Here is a 20,133-nt window from a genome sequence, read left to right as displayed (position 1 = left end):
GGGGAATGACGGGCATGGGGGGGCTAGTTACCCCCCAATCACTTTCGACTATTAAAAAGGGCACTAGCCCTTTGAATTTCCAATCGAATGAGCTTTTATTGAAGTTTCTACGACAGCGTCTTCTTAAAAACCTTATATGCCCCCAAGGCATAACTTAAAACCCTTGCCCTGAGGGATATGGGGGAGTGTCCTCCTCAACAATATATTTTTATCTGGAAATCAACTACTCTGAACAAAATAGCTATCTCAAAATTTTGATTGGATGTGTTTGGAGAATTGATGGTTGTGGGGGGAGGGGGCTAGTTGCCCTCCAATCACTTTCGACTATTAAAAGGGCACTATCCCCTTCAATTTCCAATCGAATGAGCCTGTTTTGAAGTTTCTTCGACAACACCTTCTATAAAAACCTTATATGCTTCCAGAGCATAACTTAAAACTCGTGCTCTGAAGGTTGTGGGGGAGTGTGTTCCTCAAAAACATATTTTATATTTGGAAATCAACTACGCTGAACAAAATGGCTATCTCAAAATTTTGATTGGATGTGTTTGGGGTTATGATGGGCGTCGGGGGAGCTAGTTGCCCTCCAATCAATTTCGACTATTAAAAAGGGTACTAGCCCTTCGAAGTTCCAATTGAATGAGCCTGTTTTGAAGTTTCTACAACAACGCCTTCTATAAAAACCTTATATGCTCCCAGGGCATAATTTAAAACCCTTGCCCTGAGGGTTGTGGGGGAGTGTCCTCCTCAAAACATATTTTCTATATGAAAATATTTTCTATATCAACTACACTGAAAAAAATTGCTATCTCAAAATTTTGATTGGATGTGTTAGGGTAATGATGGGCGTGGGGGGGGGGGGCTAGTTGCACTCAAGTCACTTTCGACTATTGAAAAGGGCACTAGAACTCTCAATTTGCAATCGAATGAGCCCCTTTTGAAGTTTCTACGACGACCCCTTCTACAAAAACCTGATATGCCCCTAGGGCATAACTTAAAACCCTTGCTCTTTGGGTTGTGGGGAAGTTTCCTCCTCAGAAACATATTTTCTATTTGGAAATCAAGTACGCTGAACAAAATGGCTATCTCAAAATTTTGATTGGATGCGTGTGGGGTAATGATGGGCGTGGGGGGGGGGCTAGTTGCCCTACAATCCCTTTTGACTATTAAAGAGAGTACTAGACCTTCCAAATTCCAATCGAATGAGCCTTTTTTGAAGTTTCTACGACAACGCCTCCTATAAAAACTTATATGCCCCCAGGGCATAACTTAAAACCCTTGCCCTGAGGGTTGTGGGGGAGTGTCCTCCTCAAAAACCTATTTTCTATCTGGAAATCAAGTAAGCTGAACAAAATGGGTATCTCAAAATTTTTATTTGATGTGTTTGTGGGAATGATGGGCGTGGGGGGGTCTAGTTGCCCTCCATTCACTTTCGACTATTAAAAAGGGCAATAGAACTCTCAATTTCCAATCGAATGAGCCTCTTTTGAGTTTTCTACGACAACCCCTTCCATATGAAGTGCCCTGCTCTAAAGGAAAAAAAAATAATACATAGTACATTGTACCAACATCGTTCTTATTAGCCCTCGGGGCATAACTTAAAACCCTTGCCTTGAGGGTTGTGGGGGAGTGTCTTCCTCAAAAACATATTTTCTGTCTGGATATCAACTACACTGAACAAAATGGCTATCTCAAAATTTTGATTGGATGTGTTTGGGAGAGTGATGGGCGTGGGGGGGCCTAGTTGCCCTCCAATCACTTTAGACTATTAAATAGGGCACTAGTCACTCCAATCTCCAATCGAATGAGCCCTTTTCGAAGTTTCTACGACAACTCCTTCGATACGAAGTGCCCGCTGAAGAAAAAAAAACACATTGTGCCCACATCGTTCTTTACTTAGGCAGCGCTAGCGCGCTGCCTCTGATTTTTTTTTTCAGAGGCTCTTCATATGGAAGGGGTTGTCGTAGAAACTTCAAAAGGGGCTCATTCGATTGGAAATCGAGAGTTCTAGTGCCCTTTTAATATTCGAAAGTGATTGGAGGGCAACTAGCCCCCCGCCAAGCACATCATTCCCCCAAACACATCCAATCAAAGTTTTGAGATAGCCATTTTGTTCAGCGTAGTTGATTTCCAGATAGAAAATATGTTTTTGAGGAGGACACTCCCCCAGAATCATCAGGGCAAGGGTTTTAAGTTATGCCTTGGGGGCATATAAGGTTTTTAAAGAAGGCGTTGTCATAGAAACTTCAAAAAAGACTCATTCGACTGGAAATTCAAAGGAATAGTGCCCTTTTTAATAGTCGAAAGTGATTGGAGTGTAACTAGCCCCCTTCCCCCCCACGCCCATCATTTACCCAAACACATCCAATAAAAATTTTCAGATATCCATTTCTTTCAACGTATTTGATTTCCAGATAGAAAATATATTTTTGAGGAGGACACTCCCCCACAAACCTCAGGGTAAGGGTTTTAAGTTATGCCCTGGGGGCATATAAGGTTTTTATAGAAGGTGTTGTCGTAGAAACTTCAAAACAGGCTCATTCGATTGGAAATTAAAGGGCTAGTTCTCTGTTTAATAGTCGAAAGTGAAGGCAACTGACACCCCTCCCACGCCCACGTTGTTGGACGGCGTTGGAAGACGTTGTCGTAGAAACTTCAAAAAAGGCTCATTCGAATGGAAATTCAAGGGGCTAGTGCCCTTTTTTAATACTCGAAAGTGATTGGAGGGCAACTACCCCCCTCTCACGCCCACCTTTTCCCCAAACACATCCAATTCAAATTTTGAGACAGTCATTTTATTAAACATAGTTTTAAGTTCTGGAAATTAGATCTTTGAGGATGACAACTCCCCTACTGCCCTCAGGGCAAGAGTTTAAGGGGTTTAAGTTATGCCCTGGGGGAATATAAGGTTTTGTATAGACAACGTTGTCGTAGAAACTTCAGAAAGGACTCATTCGACTGGAAATTTAAATGGCTAGTTCTATGTTTAATAGTCGAAAGTGAAGGCAACTGACACCCCTTCCACGCCCACCATTTCCCCAAACATATCTAATAAAAATTTTCGTATATGCATTTTGTTCAACGTAGTTGAAAGTTCTTAAAAATTTATGTCTGACTAGGGCACTCCCCCCCACAGTCCTGAGGGGCACGGATTATAGATCATTCCCCGGGGGTATATATGGTCCTTATTGAGGGAATGTTCGCATAATCTTTAGGGAGGGCTCATTTGATTGGAAATTGAAAGTTCTAGTTCACTTTTAAGCGTCAAAAGATATTGGAAGGTAACCAGCTCCCCCCCAAGCTCTTTTTTCCCAAATGCATCTAATAAAAATTTTAAGATACCTATTTTGTTAAAAATAGTTCAAAGATCATATAACAAAATTCCGGTATCAACACAACCCCCCAGGGCCCGGGGGCAGGCGTTGTAAGTTATGCCCTTGGGGCATATATGGGTCTTATGGAAGGGATGCTCCTATTAACTTCAAAGAGGGTTCATTTGGTTGGAAATTGAAACTTCTAGTTCACTTTTCGACAGTCAAAAGAGATTGGTGGGCACCGGCCCCCCCCCTTCTTCCACACCCTTTATTCCTCAAACCCATCCGATAAGAACTTTGAGATAGCCTTTTTTTTAAATAGTTCGAAGACCATATAATGAAAACTCAGGGGTCAACACAGGGCCCGAGGGCAGTTGTTGTAAGTTATGCCCTGGGGGAATATGTGGTTACTATTGAAGGGGTGGTCGTAAGAAATCAGAGATGGCTCATTTGATTGGAAATTGAATTTTCTAGTTCAGTTTTTAAGAGTAAAAAGAGATTGGAGGGCAACAAGCCCCCCCCAGGCCCCTTTTTCCCCAAATGCATCCAATAAAAATTTTGAGATAGCCATTAAGTTAAAAATTGCTCAAAAGTCAGATAACAAAAACTTAGGTGTCGTTACAACCCCCCACGGTCCGGGGGCAGACGTTGTAAGTTATGCCCTGGGGCATATATTGTTCGTATGAAAGGGATGCTTGTATAAACTTCAGAGAGGGCTCATTTGATGGGATATTGAAAGTTCGAGCTCACTTTTTAATAATCAAAGGATCTTGAATAATCCGTTTTCAGTTAAGCGCCAATGACACAGTAGGCTTTTGGTTTTTATTTACAGTTAGGGAAGGAGGCAGTATCCAAACACTTGTTTGTAGTGAAATTATATTCGTCTTTACCAGCTTTAAAAAGAGCTAATAAATTAAACTGAATATATGATGTATAATGATATTAATTGCTGAAAGCTCATCGGTTCAAAATGTTGCTACAATTTCAATTTTTATTTTCAATATGAAGTACAAAAGAAAATATTTGTCATAAAATTGGTTTTCAGTAAAACACCAATGACGCAGTAGGTTTTAGACTTTTACAGTGAGACAAGTAGGTCATACCCAAACTCTTGTTTGTGGTGATTTTTGTTCGTTTCAAGCTTGATTTGCATATTTAATTTAAGTTTCACTCGTTTTAATATTTATTTATTAATTTATATTAATATCTATTGTATGTTTGTTTGCATTGATTGTTTATGTAATTTCTGGTCGTTTTGAGTTTGAATTTTAAAAGGTATTTATATCTGCTGAGCTTGAGTTTAAAATTTACTTTTCTTTACTTTACTTTGCCTTTACTTTTCTTTGAAAAACTCATTTTTCGGAAAGTTTTTTTTTTAATTTATTTTGGTAAAAATCGATAGGGGAATGTCTGTTAAATGTATCAATAGTTTGAAAGGCTAATGAGAGGCTAGTTTAAAAAACAGAAACTTCCAAAGCCCTTGCTTGAATTTTAAAAAGAAAATTTTGCTCTGTTCAATCAAAAAACAAGATTCATGCTATCTAAAGATATAAGTTTCATTAAGTCTGAACATCCCTATCTCCGGCATTAAACCGGTGAAGTTATATAGTTTTTCTAAGATTTCCCGGAAAACAGGTTCCAGGTTTCCAAGATTTCCAGGAAAGGCCGCCCAATCAATCCTGAATAGTTTTACAACATAAACTAAAAAGTTAATAATGGGCGATTTTGTGTGATCCTTCAAGGCATCGAATCTTCTGAACCAGCTAATTCCGATTTGACTTTTTTCTTAGTGCATTCTCTTTCAGGTAGAAACTTGTAAGAAAATTTTCTCCAGAAGCATAAAATGACGACTACGATAAAGGCAGTAACTTTAGTCACTATTTTAGCAGCGTTTTGCGATTTGACATGCCATGCTAAAAACGTCAATACAGGTCGAAATGACAATGGCATTGACCAGCTTTTACACAGGTAAGTCAAGCTTAATACAAACAATTATAAATTCACTGATTAACAGTATTGTTTCTATGATCGTAAAAAATATAACCTCTTCAATCATCCAATAAACGATTATATTTTTTCTTGTTCTCATATTGTTGTATCATTCGTATTTTATTATACCCTAACATAATCTAAATTCTTCTTTTAATTCTCTTATTGGAATTCCCTAAAAAGGAACAAAAAATGAAAAATTGTAATCATCCATGGTATAACTGGTCAAAGAATTTTGTTGGGGAAGGGAAGAGAAAATGATACTATGGACTGGGTGGATTTACTTTTCAAATTCCGAATGTTAGTGAAATCTTTGTAAAATTGGTACAGTTGTAGTAAATTTTTTAAATGCCTACCCCTTAAATTCTCATATGTGGGTCTTTAAGATCTAGGAATTGTCCTTAGGCAACTACAGGGCCTCTTTGCTAAAACTAGATAAGCAGAAGTCAGTGACGATCCTGGGACTTAACCAAAAAAATGTGTAAGCCTTGCAAGGTGTCCATCGACCTAGGAGCTACAACCCTTGACTGCTCACCAAGCCCAGCCCGCGCTCCGACAGCAGGCCTTGACGTTTCATCATCGCCTCCTTATCCCTTGTCAGTAGAACCCTATCTATAACTCCTACGAGAACACATGTGCTGCCATCTACAATTAAGTCTAATGCTGACAGTACATAATTTATGCTTGTTTTTATGGTTTTTGTCACTGAGAATGAAAAAACGGGATTTTTCTCACTTTGTTGTATTTTCATGGTCGATTTATTTGTTGTTTCCATGTGTATCGTCTCCGGAGCAAAGTTTGCACATGCACATTAACGGTGGGGAAGAGATGTATTGATCTAGGGGAAGTGAATTTCAGAGAACTTGATTGCGTAATCGATGGGGGAATGTTTTGATCCAGGACTCGACTAGGACAAGTACAAACAGTACATAATTTATGCATGTTTTTATAGTTTTTGTCACTGAGAATAAAAAAACAGGATTTTTCTCACTTTGATGTATTTTCATGGTTTATTAATGTCTAATGGGGTCAAGGTTGATTGATTTGTTGTTGTTGTTTAGCCAAGTGTAATGACACGAGGGGTGATTTACATAATCAGTGTGGAATGTATTGATCTAGGGGAGAAAATTTCCGACATGGTTTATTAATGTCTAATGGGGTCAAGGTCGATTGGTTTGATGTAGTTCTTTGGCCAGGTGTAATGACACGAGGGGTGATTTACATAACCAGTGTGGAATGTATGGATTTAGGGGAAGTGAATTTCCAATAAATTGATTCCATAATCGGTGGGGAGAGGATTTCCAAGAAATTGATTGCGTAATCGACTAGGACAAGCGAATTTCCGAAAAATTGATTACATAATCGAAGGGGAGAGGATTTCCAAGAAATGATTGCGTAATCGACTAGGACAAGTGGATTTCTGAGAAATTGATTTATATAATCGGTGGGGGAATTTTATTGATTCGATAACGGGAAACAGGAAGTACATGCCTCCTTCTAATCCAATCAGAGGGCCGGAAATATTAGCAGGAGAGGATTGCGGAGAATATAAGGAAAGGATTTTTGCTATAGTTTTTATTAGTCTGTGAATAGAATTCAAAAAGTTTTTAGTTAGCAGTGTGATAATATGAGTGAACAAGTTGAGTTAGAAATATCCTTTTATTGCAACTGTTCTATTTGTAAAGGACATTTTCATGATTTTGAACATTCTCATGAGCCTACTGCATGTTTAGACAGCATAGAGGCAGAGATAGATGAGAAGAATCTGGAGGAAATGAGAAGAAAAATTATATGTGACTATGGAGAGAAATTTATACCGATTGCAAGTAAGCTCACATAAAAGAAGGTTTCATATGACAGAAAAAGAAGATCAAAAGAAGAGACTGGGAAAAGAGGGCTTTCTCTATAGTGTAAAAGACAGCAGTGAAAACCCAAAGAAACTTGTGTATAAAGCAAGATATAACTCTGAATATTATGATGAATATGTTCTAAGAGAAGAGAAAAAGTGGCCCTTTAAGAGAAAACATAAGAGGTCATTCTACGGAAAGGATTTTAAACAACACAAACCGTGGTGGAAGAGTTCTCATATATAATTTAACGATAAATCGAATTATTGATATGTATAATGAGTTTTATATTGTAATCATACAATAAATTTGTTTGTATTATTTTAATTTTCTCATACCAGTTATATATAGAGTAAGGATACCATCTGAGACTTCCGTGCATGAATAGTTCAGTTTGATTAGATCACTCCATAGAGTATTATCAGTCCACACACAAGTTTTCTATCAAAGATAACAAAAAATAATTCATTCTTCTAATCTTTATTCTTTTGAAATATCAATATTTACAATGCTATTTAAATAGACAATGTCCAGTTCAATTATCTGAATATCATCGTCACCATCCTCTAATACCATTATATCTACAAGAGGGGTGGTATACATTCAATCTCAACCTCCGGTTCATCATTTACCGTTATATTGTTCAAAGGGGGCATCTCCTGAAATAAATCTTCACGTACTCTTATAGGAAGACGATGAGCAGACAACCGCTCATCGTCTTCAATACACATTCTTCCAGAAGGCCCCCCTCCTCACTAGATTTTTTTATGTGTACGATAATGCTAGTGATGTATAATGGATTTCCATTACTTCATCACTATCACCAGACATATAGTGGATTTCCTTTACTTCATCACTATCATCTATGCTTGTATTACACAAAAGAAGCTCCTCCTCAAGTTTGAGGTCCCACTCGCTCCGTACTTCCTAAAATGATTGAGAACACTATGATCAAAAACTAGAGTTTACAGTCAAAAACCTGCATTAGTTCAGATTTTACGGAAAGTTTCACATTTGAGCCAGAGAAATGTATTTTCCATAATTTTCTTACAAAAAACTAGAGTTTACGGTCAAAACCTTTATTAGTTCAGATTTTACGGGAATAATTTATTTTCGAACTAAAACTGAATTTTTTTTATAACTAAAGTTTCACATTTGGGCCAGTGAAATGTATTTTCCATAATTTTCTTACAAAAAAAATAGATTTTACGGTCAAAAACCTTTATTAGTTCAGATTTTACAGAAATTAGATATTTGTTCAACGTAGTTGGTTTTTGGTCGTAACGAACGCCAAATTAAACAAGGGAGAGACAAATAAGGTTAAAATAATTGGCCCCGAGTCACCTTATAAGATATAGCCTCCTTTGAAGGTGCAATTCTCTTTAAGAATCGACAGATTGTTAGTGTTTAAATTTTTACGTATGACAAGAGAGAGAAATAGAGAGAGAGAAAGAGGGATATTTGTCAGCATGTATTAGAATCCATTGCGATTATTTGAGGTTGGCGGTGGGTTGAGAATAAAAAGAAATTTTTAAAGCGACAAAAAACAAATAATGAACAGGAATTTTTGGTCATAACGAATGCAAAATTAAACAAGTGAGAGACAGACAGGTTTAAAATAATTGGTCCTCGTTCGACCCTAAAAGATATAGCCTGCTTTGAAGGTGCATTTGTCTTTAAGAATCGACAGATTGTTAATGTTTAAACTTTTACTTATGACAAGAGAAAGAGAAAGAGAGAGAGAAGGAGAGGGGTATTTATCAACATGTATTATAATCTTTCGCAATGACTTGATGCTGTTGGTGGGCTAAGAATACAAATACCCACTTAAAGCGATGAAAAACAAATGATAAACGGAGATTTTTGGTCCTAACGAACGCCAAATTAAACAAGTGAGAGAGACAAACAAGGTTAAAATAATTGGCCCCGAATGAGCTTAGAAGATATAGCCTCCTTTGAAGGTGCAATTGTCTTTAAGAATCGACAAATTGTTAATGTTTAAACTTTTACGTATGACAAGAGAGAGAGGGAGAGAGAGAGAGAGGGGCCTCTATTTGAAGGGGCCCCTCCTTTGAAGGTGCAATTGTCTTTAAGAATCGACAGATTGTTAATGTTTAAACTTTTACGTATGACTAGAGAGGGAGAGAGAGAGAGAGAGAGAGAGATAGAGAGAAAAGAGAGAGAGAGAGAGATGGGTATTTATCAACATGTATTATAATCTTTCGCAATGACTTGGTGCTGTGGGTGGGACAAATTAAACAAGTGAGAGAGACAAACAAGGTTAAAATAATTGGCCCCGAGTGACCTTAGAAGATATAGCCTCATTTGAAGGTGCAATTGTTTTTAAGAATCGACAGATTGTTAATTTTTAATTTTTTACGTATGACAAGAGAGAGAGAAAGAGAGAGAGAGAGAGAGGGATATTTATCAACATGTATTATAATCTTTCGCAATGATTTGATGCTGTTGGTGGGCTGAGAATACAAATACCCACTTAAAGCGACGAAAAACAAATGATAAACGGGGATTTTTGGTCGTAACGAACGCAAAATTAAACAAGTGAGAGAGACAAACAAGTTTAAAATAATTGGTCCCGAATGACCTTAGAAGATATAGCCTCCTTTGAAGGTGCAATTGTCTTTAAGAATCGACAAATTGTTAATGTTTAAACTTTTACGTATGACAAGAGGGAAAGAGAGAGAGAGAGGGGCCTCTCTTTGAAGGGGCCCCTCCTTTGAAGCCTCCTTTGAAGGTGCAATTGTCTTTAAGAATCGACAGATTGTTAATGTTTAAACTTTTACGTATGACAAGAGAGGGAGAGAGAGAGAGAGAGAGAGAGAGATGGGTATTTATAAACATGTATTATAATCTTTCGTAATGACTTGATGCTGTTGGTGGGCTAAGAATACAAAAACCCACTTAAAGCGATGAAAAACAAATGATAAACGGAGATTTTTGGTCGTAACGAACGCCAAATTAAACAAGTGAGAGAGACAAACAAGGTTGAAATAATTGGCCCCGAGTGACCTTATAAGATATAGCCTCCTTTGAAGGTGCAATTCTCTTTAAGAATCGACAGATTGTTAGTGTTTAAATTTTTACGTATGACAAGAGAGAGAGAAAGAGAGAGAGAGAGAGAGGGGGGGGGTATTTATCAACATGCATTATAATCTTTCGCAATGACTTGATGCTGTTGGTGGGCTAAGAATACAAATACCCACTTAAAGCGATGAAAAACAAATGATAAACGGAGATATTTGGTCTAACGAACGCCAAATTAAACAAGTGAGAGAGACAAACAAGGTTAAAATAATTAGCCCCGAGTGACCTTAGAAGATATAGCCTCATTTGAAGGTGCAATTGTCTTTAAGAATCGACAGATTATTAATGTTTAAACTTTTACGTAAGACAAGAGAGAGAGAAAGAGAGAGAGAGTGAGGGGGAGGGTATTTATCAACATGTATTATAATCTTTCGCAATGGCTTGATGCTGCTGGTGGCCTAAGAATAAAAATACCCCCTTAAAGCAATGAAAAACAAATGTTAGAAGAAATGTATTTTCCATAATCTTCTTACAAAAAAACTAGATTTTACGGTCAAAAACCTTTATTAGTTCAGATTTTACGGAAATAATTTATTTCGAAACAAAATTGGACTTTTTTTTGTTACAAACTTTTTGACAAAACTTTTTTCCACAAAGGACATTTTTCAACTAAAAGTAAAGAGCTGCTACACTAAATCAAAGATGAGCAGAAATAATGTTGAATAATTGTTCAAACGTAAATTTTCTATAAACTTATGTCTAATGATATGCTTGTTAGAGTTACAAAAACTTTTTTCCAAAAAGGACCTTTTTCAACAATTATTTAAGAGCTGCTACACTAAATCAACGATGAGAAGAAGTAAAATATAAAAGTTGCTCAAACGTAAAATCCATTTGAACTCTAGTCTCTTTACATACTTGCTATTGTGACAAAAACTTTTTTCCACAGAGCACCTTTTTCAACTAAAAGTAAAGAGCTGCCACACTAAATCAAAGAAGAGGAGAAGTAATCACGAATAATTGTTAAAAATTTAATTTTCTGTAAACTTATGTTTAATGATATATTTGTTAGAGTGACAAAAACTTTTTTCCACAAAGGACATTTTTCAACTAAAAGTAAACAGCTGCTACACTAAATCAAAGATGAGCAGAAATAATGTTGAATAATAGTTCAAACGTAAATTTTCTGTAAACTTATGTCTGATAATATTTTTGTTAGTGTGACAAAAACTTTTTTCTACAAAGGATATTTTTCAACTAAAAGTAAAGAGCTGCTGCACTAAATCAAAGATGAGCAGAAATAATGTCGAATAATTGTTGAAACGTAAATTTTCTGTAAACTTAAGTCTAATGATGTATTTGTTAATGACAAAAACTTTTTTCCACAAAGGATATTTTTCAACTAAAAGTAAAGAGCTGCTTCACTAAATCAAAGATGAGCAGAAATAATGACGAATAATTGTTAAAACTTAAATTTTCTGTAAAATTATGTCTAATGATATATTTGTTAGGGACAAAAAAGTTTTTTCTACAAAGGATATTTTTCAACTAAAAGTAAAGAGCTGCTGCACTAAATCAAAGATGAGCAGAAATAATCTCGAATAATTGTTCAAACGTAAATTATCTGTAAATTTATGTCTAATGATATATTTGTTAGTGACAAAAAAAATTTTCCCAAAGAGTATATTTTTCAGAGAAAAGTAAAGAGCATTTAGAAATATTTAAAAAAGCTTCTAAAGTACTGTTTCAGGATTTTGTTAGTAAATTTACCGGAAATCTAAACCCACTGAAATTTTCCCTGAAGATTTCCACTGAAATTCTCAAAAATTCTATCATGTCTTAAAAAAGCTATTTAAACTTACATCGGCCATTGAAGAATCGAGGACTTCATTTGAGGCAGTCATCACTTTTCTCAATCTTTATTTCAACCTGCACTGGAGCTAAAACCTTCAAACATCTAATAATATACAGTAATAACGGCATATTACCTTTCGTTAATCAAACGAAAATCACATGACATAAATTGTCCTGTAAAGTCGATTCTTATGTTTGTAGCGCTCTATGTCTTAACGCTTTAGAAATATTTAAAAAAGCTTCTAAAGTAAAATTTTGTAAAATTTTGGATTTTTAGGGGGAAGAAGGATTTCAAGAACATCTTCCCATAACATAAATTGTCCTATAAAGTTGATTCTGATGCTTGTAACGCTCTATGTCTTAGCGCTTTAGAAATATTTAAAAAAACTTCTAAAGTAAAATTTTGGAAAATTTTGAGTTTTGGGGAAGGGGGATTTCAAAAACATCTTCCCATGACATAAATTGTCCTCTAAAGTCGATTCTGATATTTGTAGTGCTCTATCTATTGGTGCTTTAGGAAGAATTAAAAAGTTTCTAAAGTAAAATACTGGGAAATTTGAGTTTGGGGGGAAGGGGGATTTCAAAAACATCTTCCCATAACATAATTTGCCATCTAAAGTTGATTCTGATATTTGTAACCCTCTATGTCTTATCGCTTTAGAAATATTTAAAAAAGCTTCTAAATTAAAATTTTCGTAATTTTTGAGTTTGGGGGGAAGGGGGATTTTAGAAACTTCGTCCTATAACACAGTTTGCCTTCTAAATTTGATTATTATGTTTGTAGTGCTCTATGTCTTAGCGCTTTACAAATATTTAAAAAAAACTTCTGAAGTAAAATTTTGGAAAATTTTGAGTTTTGGGGGAAGGGGGATTTCAAAACAATCTTCCCATAACATAAATTGTCCTCTAAAGTCGATTCTGATATTTTTAACGCTCTATCTATTAGTGGTTTAGAAATATTTAAGCCGGTAAAAGTTGGGATGGTGTGGGTCACAATGAAATTTATAAATCAAGCGGGTAAAAGTAGGGAGAGTAGGTTAGGTTAGACAAGATTAGTAAATTACATTAGGTTAAGTGGTGCAAACCACAATGAAGTTTATAGAAAAGGCCGGTTTGATTTTCGTTTGATTAACGAAAGGTAATATGCCGTTATTACTGTATATTATAAGCTGTTTGAAGGTTTTAGCTCCAGTGCAGGTTTAAATAAAGATAGAAAAAAGTGATGAATGCCTCAAATGAAGTCCTCGATTCTTCAATGGCTGATTTAAGTTTAAATAGCATTTTAAGACATGATAGAATTTTTGAGAATTTCAGTGGAAATCTTCATGGAAAATTTCACTGGGTTTAGATTTCCGGTAAATCTACAAAAAAAAATCCTGAAATTGTACGTTAGAAGCTTTTTTAAATATTTCTAAATGCTCTTTACTTTTCTCGGAAAAATATACTCTTTTGGAAAAAAGTTTTTGTCACTAACAAATATATCATTAGACACAAGTTTAAAGAAAATTTACGTTTGAACAATTATTCGTTATTATTTCTGATCATCTTTGATTCAATTTAGCAGCTATTTACTTTTAGTTGAAAAATATCCTTTGTGGAAAAAAGTTCTTGTCACACTAACAAATATATCATTAGACTTAAGTTTACAGAAAATTTACGTTTCAACAATTATTCGACATTATTTCTGCTCATCTTTGATTTAGTGCAGCAGCTCTTTACTTTTAGTTGAAAAATATCCTTTGTAGAAAAAAAGTTTCGTCGCTAACAAATATATCATTAGAAATAAGTCTACAGAAAATTTACGTTTGAAAAATTATTCAACATTATTTCTGCTCATCTTTGATTTAGGGCAGCAGCTTTTTACTTTTAGTTGAAAAATATCCTTTGTAGAAAAAAGTTTTTGTCACACTAACAAAAATATCAGTTTACAGAAAAAAATATATCAGTTTATCAGTTTTCAGTTTACAAGTTTACAGAAAATTTACGTTTGAACAATTATTCAACATTATTTCTGCTCATCTTTGATTTAGTGTAGCAGCTCTTTACTTTTAATTGAAAAATGTCCTTTGTGGAAAAAAGTTTTTGTCACTCTAACAAATATATCATTAGACATAAGTTTACAGAAAATTTATTTTTAACAATTATTCGATTTTATTTCTGCTCATCTTTGATTTAGTGTAGCAGCTCTTTACTTTTAGTTGAAAAATGTCCTTTGTGAAAAAAAGTTTTGTCACTAACAAATATATCATTAGACATAAGTTTAAAGAAAATTTACGTTTGAATAATTATTCGTCACTATGTCTGCTCATATTTGATTTACTGTAGCAGCTCTTTACTTTTAATTGAAAAATATCCTTTGTGGAAAAAAGTTTTTGCCACTCTAACAAATACATCAGTAGTCATAAGTTTAAAGAAAATTTAAGTTTGAACAATTATTCGTTATTATTTCTGCTCATCTTTGATTTAGTGTAGCAGCTCTTGACTTTTAGTTGAAAAATGTCCTTTGTGGAAAAAAGTTTTTGTCACTAACATATCATTAGACATAAGTTTACAGAAAATTTACGTTTGAACAATTATTCGACAATATTTCTGCTCATCTTTGATTTAGTGCAACAGTTTACAGAAGTTGAAAAATATCCTTTGTAGAAAAAAAGTTTTGTCACTAACAAATATATCATTAGACATAAGTTTACAGAAAATTTACGTTTGAACAATTATTCGACATTATTGATGCACATCTTTGATTTAGTGCAGCAGTTTACAGAAGTTGAAAAATATCCTTTGTAGAAAAAAAGTTTTTGTCACTAACAAGTTTCAACATTATATCTGCTCATCTTTGATTTAGTGCAGCAGCTCTTTACTTTTAGTTGAAAAATATTCTTTGTAGAAAAAAGTTTTTGTCACACTAACAAAAATATCATTAGACATAAGTTTACAGAAAATTTAAGTTTGAAAAATTATTCAACATTATTTCTGCTCATCTTTGATTTAGTGTAGAAGCTCTTTACTTTTAGTTGAAAAATGTCCTTTGTGGAAAAAAGTTTTTGTCACTCTAACAAATATATCATTAGACACATGTTTACAGAAAATTTAATTTTTAACAACTATTCTACATTATTTCTGCTCATCTTTGATTTAGTGTAGCAGCTCTTTACTTTTAGTTGAAAAATGTCCTTTGTGGAAAAAAGTTTTTGTCACTCTAACAAATATATCATTAGACATAAGTTTAAAGAAAATTTACGTTTGAACAATTATTCAAAATTATTTCTGCTCATCTTTGATTTAGTGTAGTAGCTCTTTACTTTTAGTTGAAAAATGTCCTTTGTGGAAAAAAGTTTTTGTCATTAACAAATATATCATTAGACATAAGTTTACAGTAAATTTACGTTTGAACAATTATCCAACATTATTTTTGCTCATCTTTGATTTACTGTAGCAGCTCTTTACTTATAATTGAAAAATATCCTTTGAGGAAGAAAGTTCTTGTCACACTAACAAATATATCATTATACATAAGTTTAAAGAAACTTTAAGTTTGAACAATTATTCGAGATTATTTCTGCTCATCTTTGATTTAGTGTAGCAGCTCTTTAATTATAGTTGAAAAATATCCTTTGTGGAAAAAATTTCTTGTCACACAAACAAATATATCATTAGACATAAGTTTACAGAAAATTTACTTTTGAAAAGTTACTCGAGAGTATTTCTCTTCATCTTTGATTTATTGTAGCAGCTCTTTACTTTTAGTTGAAAAATATCCTTTGTGGAAAAAATTTCTTGTCACACAAACAAATATATCATTAGACATAAGTTTACAGGAAATTTACGTTTGAACAGTTATTCGTTATTTTTTCTGCTCGTCTTTGATTTAGTGTATCATCTCTTTACTATTATTTGAAAAAGTCGCTTTGCTGAAAAAAGTTTTACTCACTCTAACAAGCATATCATTAGACATAAGTTTACAGGAAATTTATGTTGAACAATTATACGTAATAACTTCTGCTCATCTTTGAATTAGTGTAGCAGCTCTTTACTAATAGTTGAAAAAGTTCCTTTGTGGAAAAAAATTTTTTGTCACTCTAACAAAAATATCATTAGACATAAGTCTCTAACAAAAAAAAGTCCAGTTTTGTTTCAAAATAAACTATTTCCGTAAAATCTGAACTAATAAACGTTTTTGACCGTAAACTCTAGTTTTTGTAGGAAAATTATGGAAAATATATTTCTTTAAACATTTGTTTTTCGTCGCTTTAAGTGAGTATTTTTATTCTTAGCCCACCAACAGCATCAAGTCATTGCGAAATATTATAATACATGTTGATAAATATCCCTCTCTCTCTCTCTCTCTCTCTCTCTCTCTCTCTCTCTCTCTCTCTTTCTCTCTCTCTTGTCATAAGTAAAAGTTTAAGCATTAACAATCTATCGATTCTTAAAGACAATTGCATCTTCAAACGAGGCTATATCTTCTAAGGTCAGTCGAGGCCAATTATTTTAACCTTGTTTGTCTCTCACTTGTTTAATTTGGCGTTCCTTAAGACCAAAAATAAACTACGTTGAACAAATATAACATTTCTGTAAAATGTGAACTAATAAAGGTTTTCGACCGTAAACTGTATTTTTTTGTAAGAAAACTATGTAAAATACATTTCTCTAGCCCAAATGTGAAACTTAGGTTATAAAAAAAAATCCAGTTTTGTTTAGAAGATAAACTATTTCCGTAAAATATGAACTAATAAAGGTTTTGACCGTAAACTCTAGTTTTTTGTAAGAAAATTGTGGAAAATACATTTCTCTGGCTCAAATGTGAAACTTTCCGTAAAATCTGAACTAAGACAGGTTTTTGACTGTAAACTCTAGTTTTTGACCACAGTGTTCTCAATCTTTTTAGGATGTATGGAGCGAGTGGGACCTCACGCTTGAGGAGGAGCTTCTTTTGTGTAATACAAGCATATATGATAGTGATGAAGTAAAGGAAATCCACTATATGTCTGATGATAGTGATGAAGTAATGGAAATCCATTATACATCACTCGGACTATCATACACATCAGATGATCTAGTGAGGAGGGGGGCCTTCTGGAAGAATGTGTATTGAAGACGAAGAGCGGTTGTCTGCTCATCGTCTTTCTATACGAGTACGTGAAGATTTATTTCAGGGGACGCCCCCTTTGAACAATATAACGGTAAATGATGAACCGGAGGTTGAGATTGAATGTTTACCACCCCCTCTGGTAGATATAGTGGTAGTGGAGGATGGTGACGATGATATTCAGATAATTGAACCGGACATTGTTTATTTAAAAAGCATTGTAAATATTGATATTTCAAAAGAATAAAGATTAGAAGAATGAATTAGTTTTTATTATCTTTGATAGAAAACTTGTGTGTGGACTGATAAATACTCTATGGAGTGATCTAATCAAACTGAACTATTCATGCACGGAAGTCTCTGATGGTATCGTTACTCTTTATATATCTAGTATGAGAAAATTAAAATAATACAAACAAATTTATTGTATGATTACAATATAAAACTCATTATACATATCAATAATTCGATTTATCGTTGAGTCATATATGAGAACTCTTCAACCACGGTTTTCGTTGTTTAAAATCCTTTCCGTAGAATGACCTCTTATGTTGTCTCTTAAAGGGCCACTTTTTCTCTTCTCTTAGAACATATTCATCATAATATTCAGAGTTATATCTTGCTTTATACACATTTTTTATTGGGTTTTCACTGTTGTCTTTTACACTATAAAGAAAGCCCTCTTTTCCCAGTCTCTTCTTTTGATCTTCCTTTTTTGTCATATCAAACCTTCTTTTATGTGAGCTTGCCTGCAATCGGTATAAATCTCTCTCCATATCACATATATTTTTTCTTCTCATTTCCTCCAGATTCTTCTCATCTATCTCTGCCTCTACGCTGTCTAAACATGCAGTAGGTTCATGAGAATGTTCAAAATCATGAAAATGTCCTTTACAAATAGAACAGTTGCAATAAAAGGATATTTCTAACTGAACTTCTTCACTCATGCTATCACACTGCTAACTAAAAACTTAGTGAATTCTATTCACAGACTAATAAAAACTATAGCAAAAATCCTTTCCTTATATTCTCCGCAATCCTCTCCTGCTAATATTTCCGGCCCTCTGATTGGTTTAGAAGGAGGCATGTACTTCCTGTTTCCCGTTATCGAATCAATAAAATTCTTCCACCGATTATATAAATCAATTTCTCAGAAATCCACTTGTCCTAGTCGATTACGCAATCAATTTCTTGGAAATCCTCTCCCCTTCGATTAGGCAATTAATTTCTCGGAAATTCACTTGTCCTAGGCGATTACGCAATCAATTTCTTGGAAATCCTCTCCCCACCGATTACGCAATCAATTTCTCGGAAATTCACTTCCCCTAGATCAATACATTCCACACTGATTATGTAAATCACCCCTCGTGTCATTACACTTGGCCAAACAACAACAACAAATCAATCGACCTTGACCCCATTAGACATTAATAAACCATGTCGGAAATTCTCTCCCCTAGATCAATACATTCCACACTGATTATGTAAATTACCCCTTGTGTCATTACACTTGGCTAAACAACAACAACAAATCAATCAACCTTGACCCCATTAGACATTAATAAACCATGAAAATACATAAAAGTGAGAAAAATCCTGTTTTTTATTCTCAGTGACAAAAACCATAAAAACATGCATAAATTATGTACTGTTTGTACTTGTCCTAGTCGAGTCCTGGATCAAAACATTCCCCCATCGATTACGCAATCAAGTTCTCAGAAATTCACTTCCCCTAGATCAATACATCTCTTCCCCACCGTTAATACGCATGTGCAAACTTCGCCCCGGAGACAATACACATGGAAACAACAAATAAATCGACCATGAAAATACAACAAAGTGAAAAAATCCTCTTTTTTCATTCTCAGTGACAAAAACCATAAAACCATGCATAAAGTATGTACTGTCAGCATTAGACTTAATTGTAGATGTCAGCACATGTGTTCTCGTGGGAGTTATAGATAGGGTTCTACTCTTGTCCCTGGGTATGACAGATACAGGTCTAGGTGCACTTGCATAGCCCAGTTCTAGTTCAAGTACAAGGCTCCCCCTCTAGTGGCAATGAATCAACCTCGAACGATCTAAAATGTGAATTCGTTGAATTCCGTCAATTGTCTCTTAGAATCGATGCTCTCAGCGACAAATTTAGAATAAACTAGATTGCAAATCATAAAAACCCAGATCGTGACAAAAAGTCTCAGAGATTCGTAAAGAATTCTTAAATAAGTTCTTTAAAACAAAATATAGATCAGATAGGGCCGTTGTGCTATCACCGCTGCTATTTATTCTTATGATTGATTATATTCTCTGGACCTGCGATGGACATGGGATTCAGTTGAATAATAAGAGACTCAGAGATGTTGATTTCGCTGACGATATCACCCTCCTAGAGTCCTGCAAACAAAAGCCCCAGCATTACGTTATCCAAGTCAGGGACGCTGCCGAACCTTTTGTCCTTAAGATAAATACCAACATCTTACCGGCGGCGCGCCGCCGACATCTTACCGGTGGCGCGGCAGGAGTGCGCTGTTTTTGGCCCCGCCACTGCCGGTCTTCCCTCATCGGCGTGGCGCAGGGTTTTAATTGTATGGACGAATATGGGAATCCTTAGAGTCTATCTTAGGGCCTGTCTTAATCCCTAGGGCCTAGACGAATAAAAGCTAAAATGAATAATTAGTCAAACTCATCAAAATCAATAATCAATCGAACCAACAGAGCTCCTTGGGCAATAATTAGTCTTTGGTAGTACTCTTTTGTAACTTGAAAAGAGCACTAGATATGGCAATGTCTTTTCAAATGATTCCTCTCCCAACATTCTACGACCCGTGGTTTGATTCATTCACCCATTGGGTGAAAAAATAGAAGAAGAAAAAAGGAGATACATCAGTGCTTTTCCTTGCGTGATTTGCCGTGTTGTTCAAGATGGGGGACAGCAATTGTCCTGCATAAAGTTTTCGACTATGTTGATCTCGATTGCGGGCTTTTTTATTTCAATCAGACG

General features: G+C 34.7%; 1 protein-coding gene across 3 annotated transcripts in view; it reads left to right on the top strand.

Moving 5' to 3' along the window:
• Positions 1-20,133, top strand: part of LOC148949016 (uncharacterized) — a 60,659-nt gene that overhangs the window by 20,051 nt on the left and 20,475 nt on the right. For all 3 annotated transcript variants that reach the window (XM_089094177.1, XM_089094176.1, XM_089094175.1), the window contains exon 2: positions 5,117-5,279. In XM_089094177.1, the coding sequence (XP_088950303.1) occupies positions 5,155-5,279 (125 nt within the window). In that variant the 5' untranslated portion in view covers positions 5,117-5,154. The remainder of the gene's footprint in view (positions 1-5,116; positions 5,280-20,133) is intronic.

This window comes from Artemia sp. Qi Xiang Cuo, chromosome 9 (genome assembly GCF_049724085.1).
Source record: "Artemia sp. Qi Xiang Cuo chromosome 9, ASM4972408v1, whole genome shotgun sequence".
Taxonomy (NCBI): Eukaryota; Metazoa; Arthropoda; class Branchiopoda; order Anostraca; family Artemiidae; genus Artemia; species Artemia sp. Qi Xiang Cuo.
Note: the sequence above shows the minus strand (reverse complement) of the source record. Positions and strands in the feature narration are given on the sequence as shown.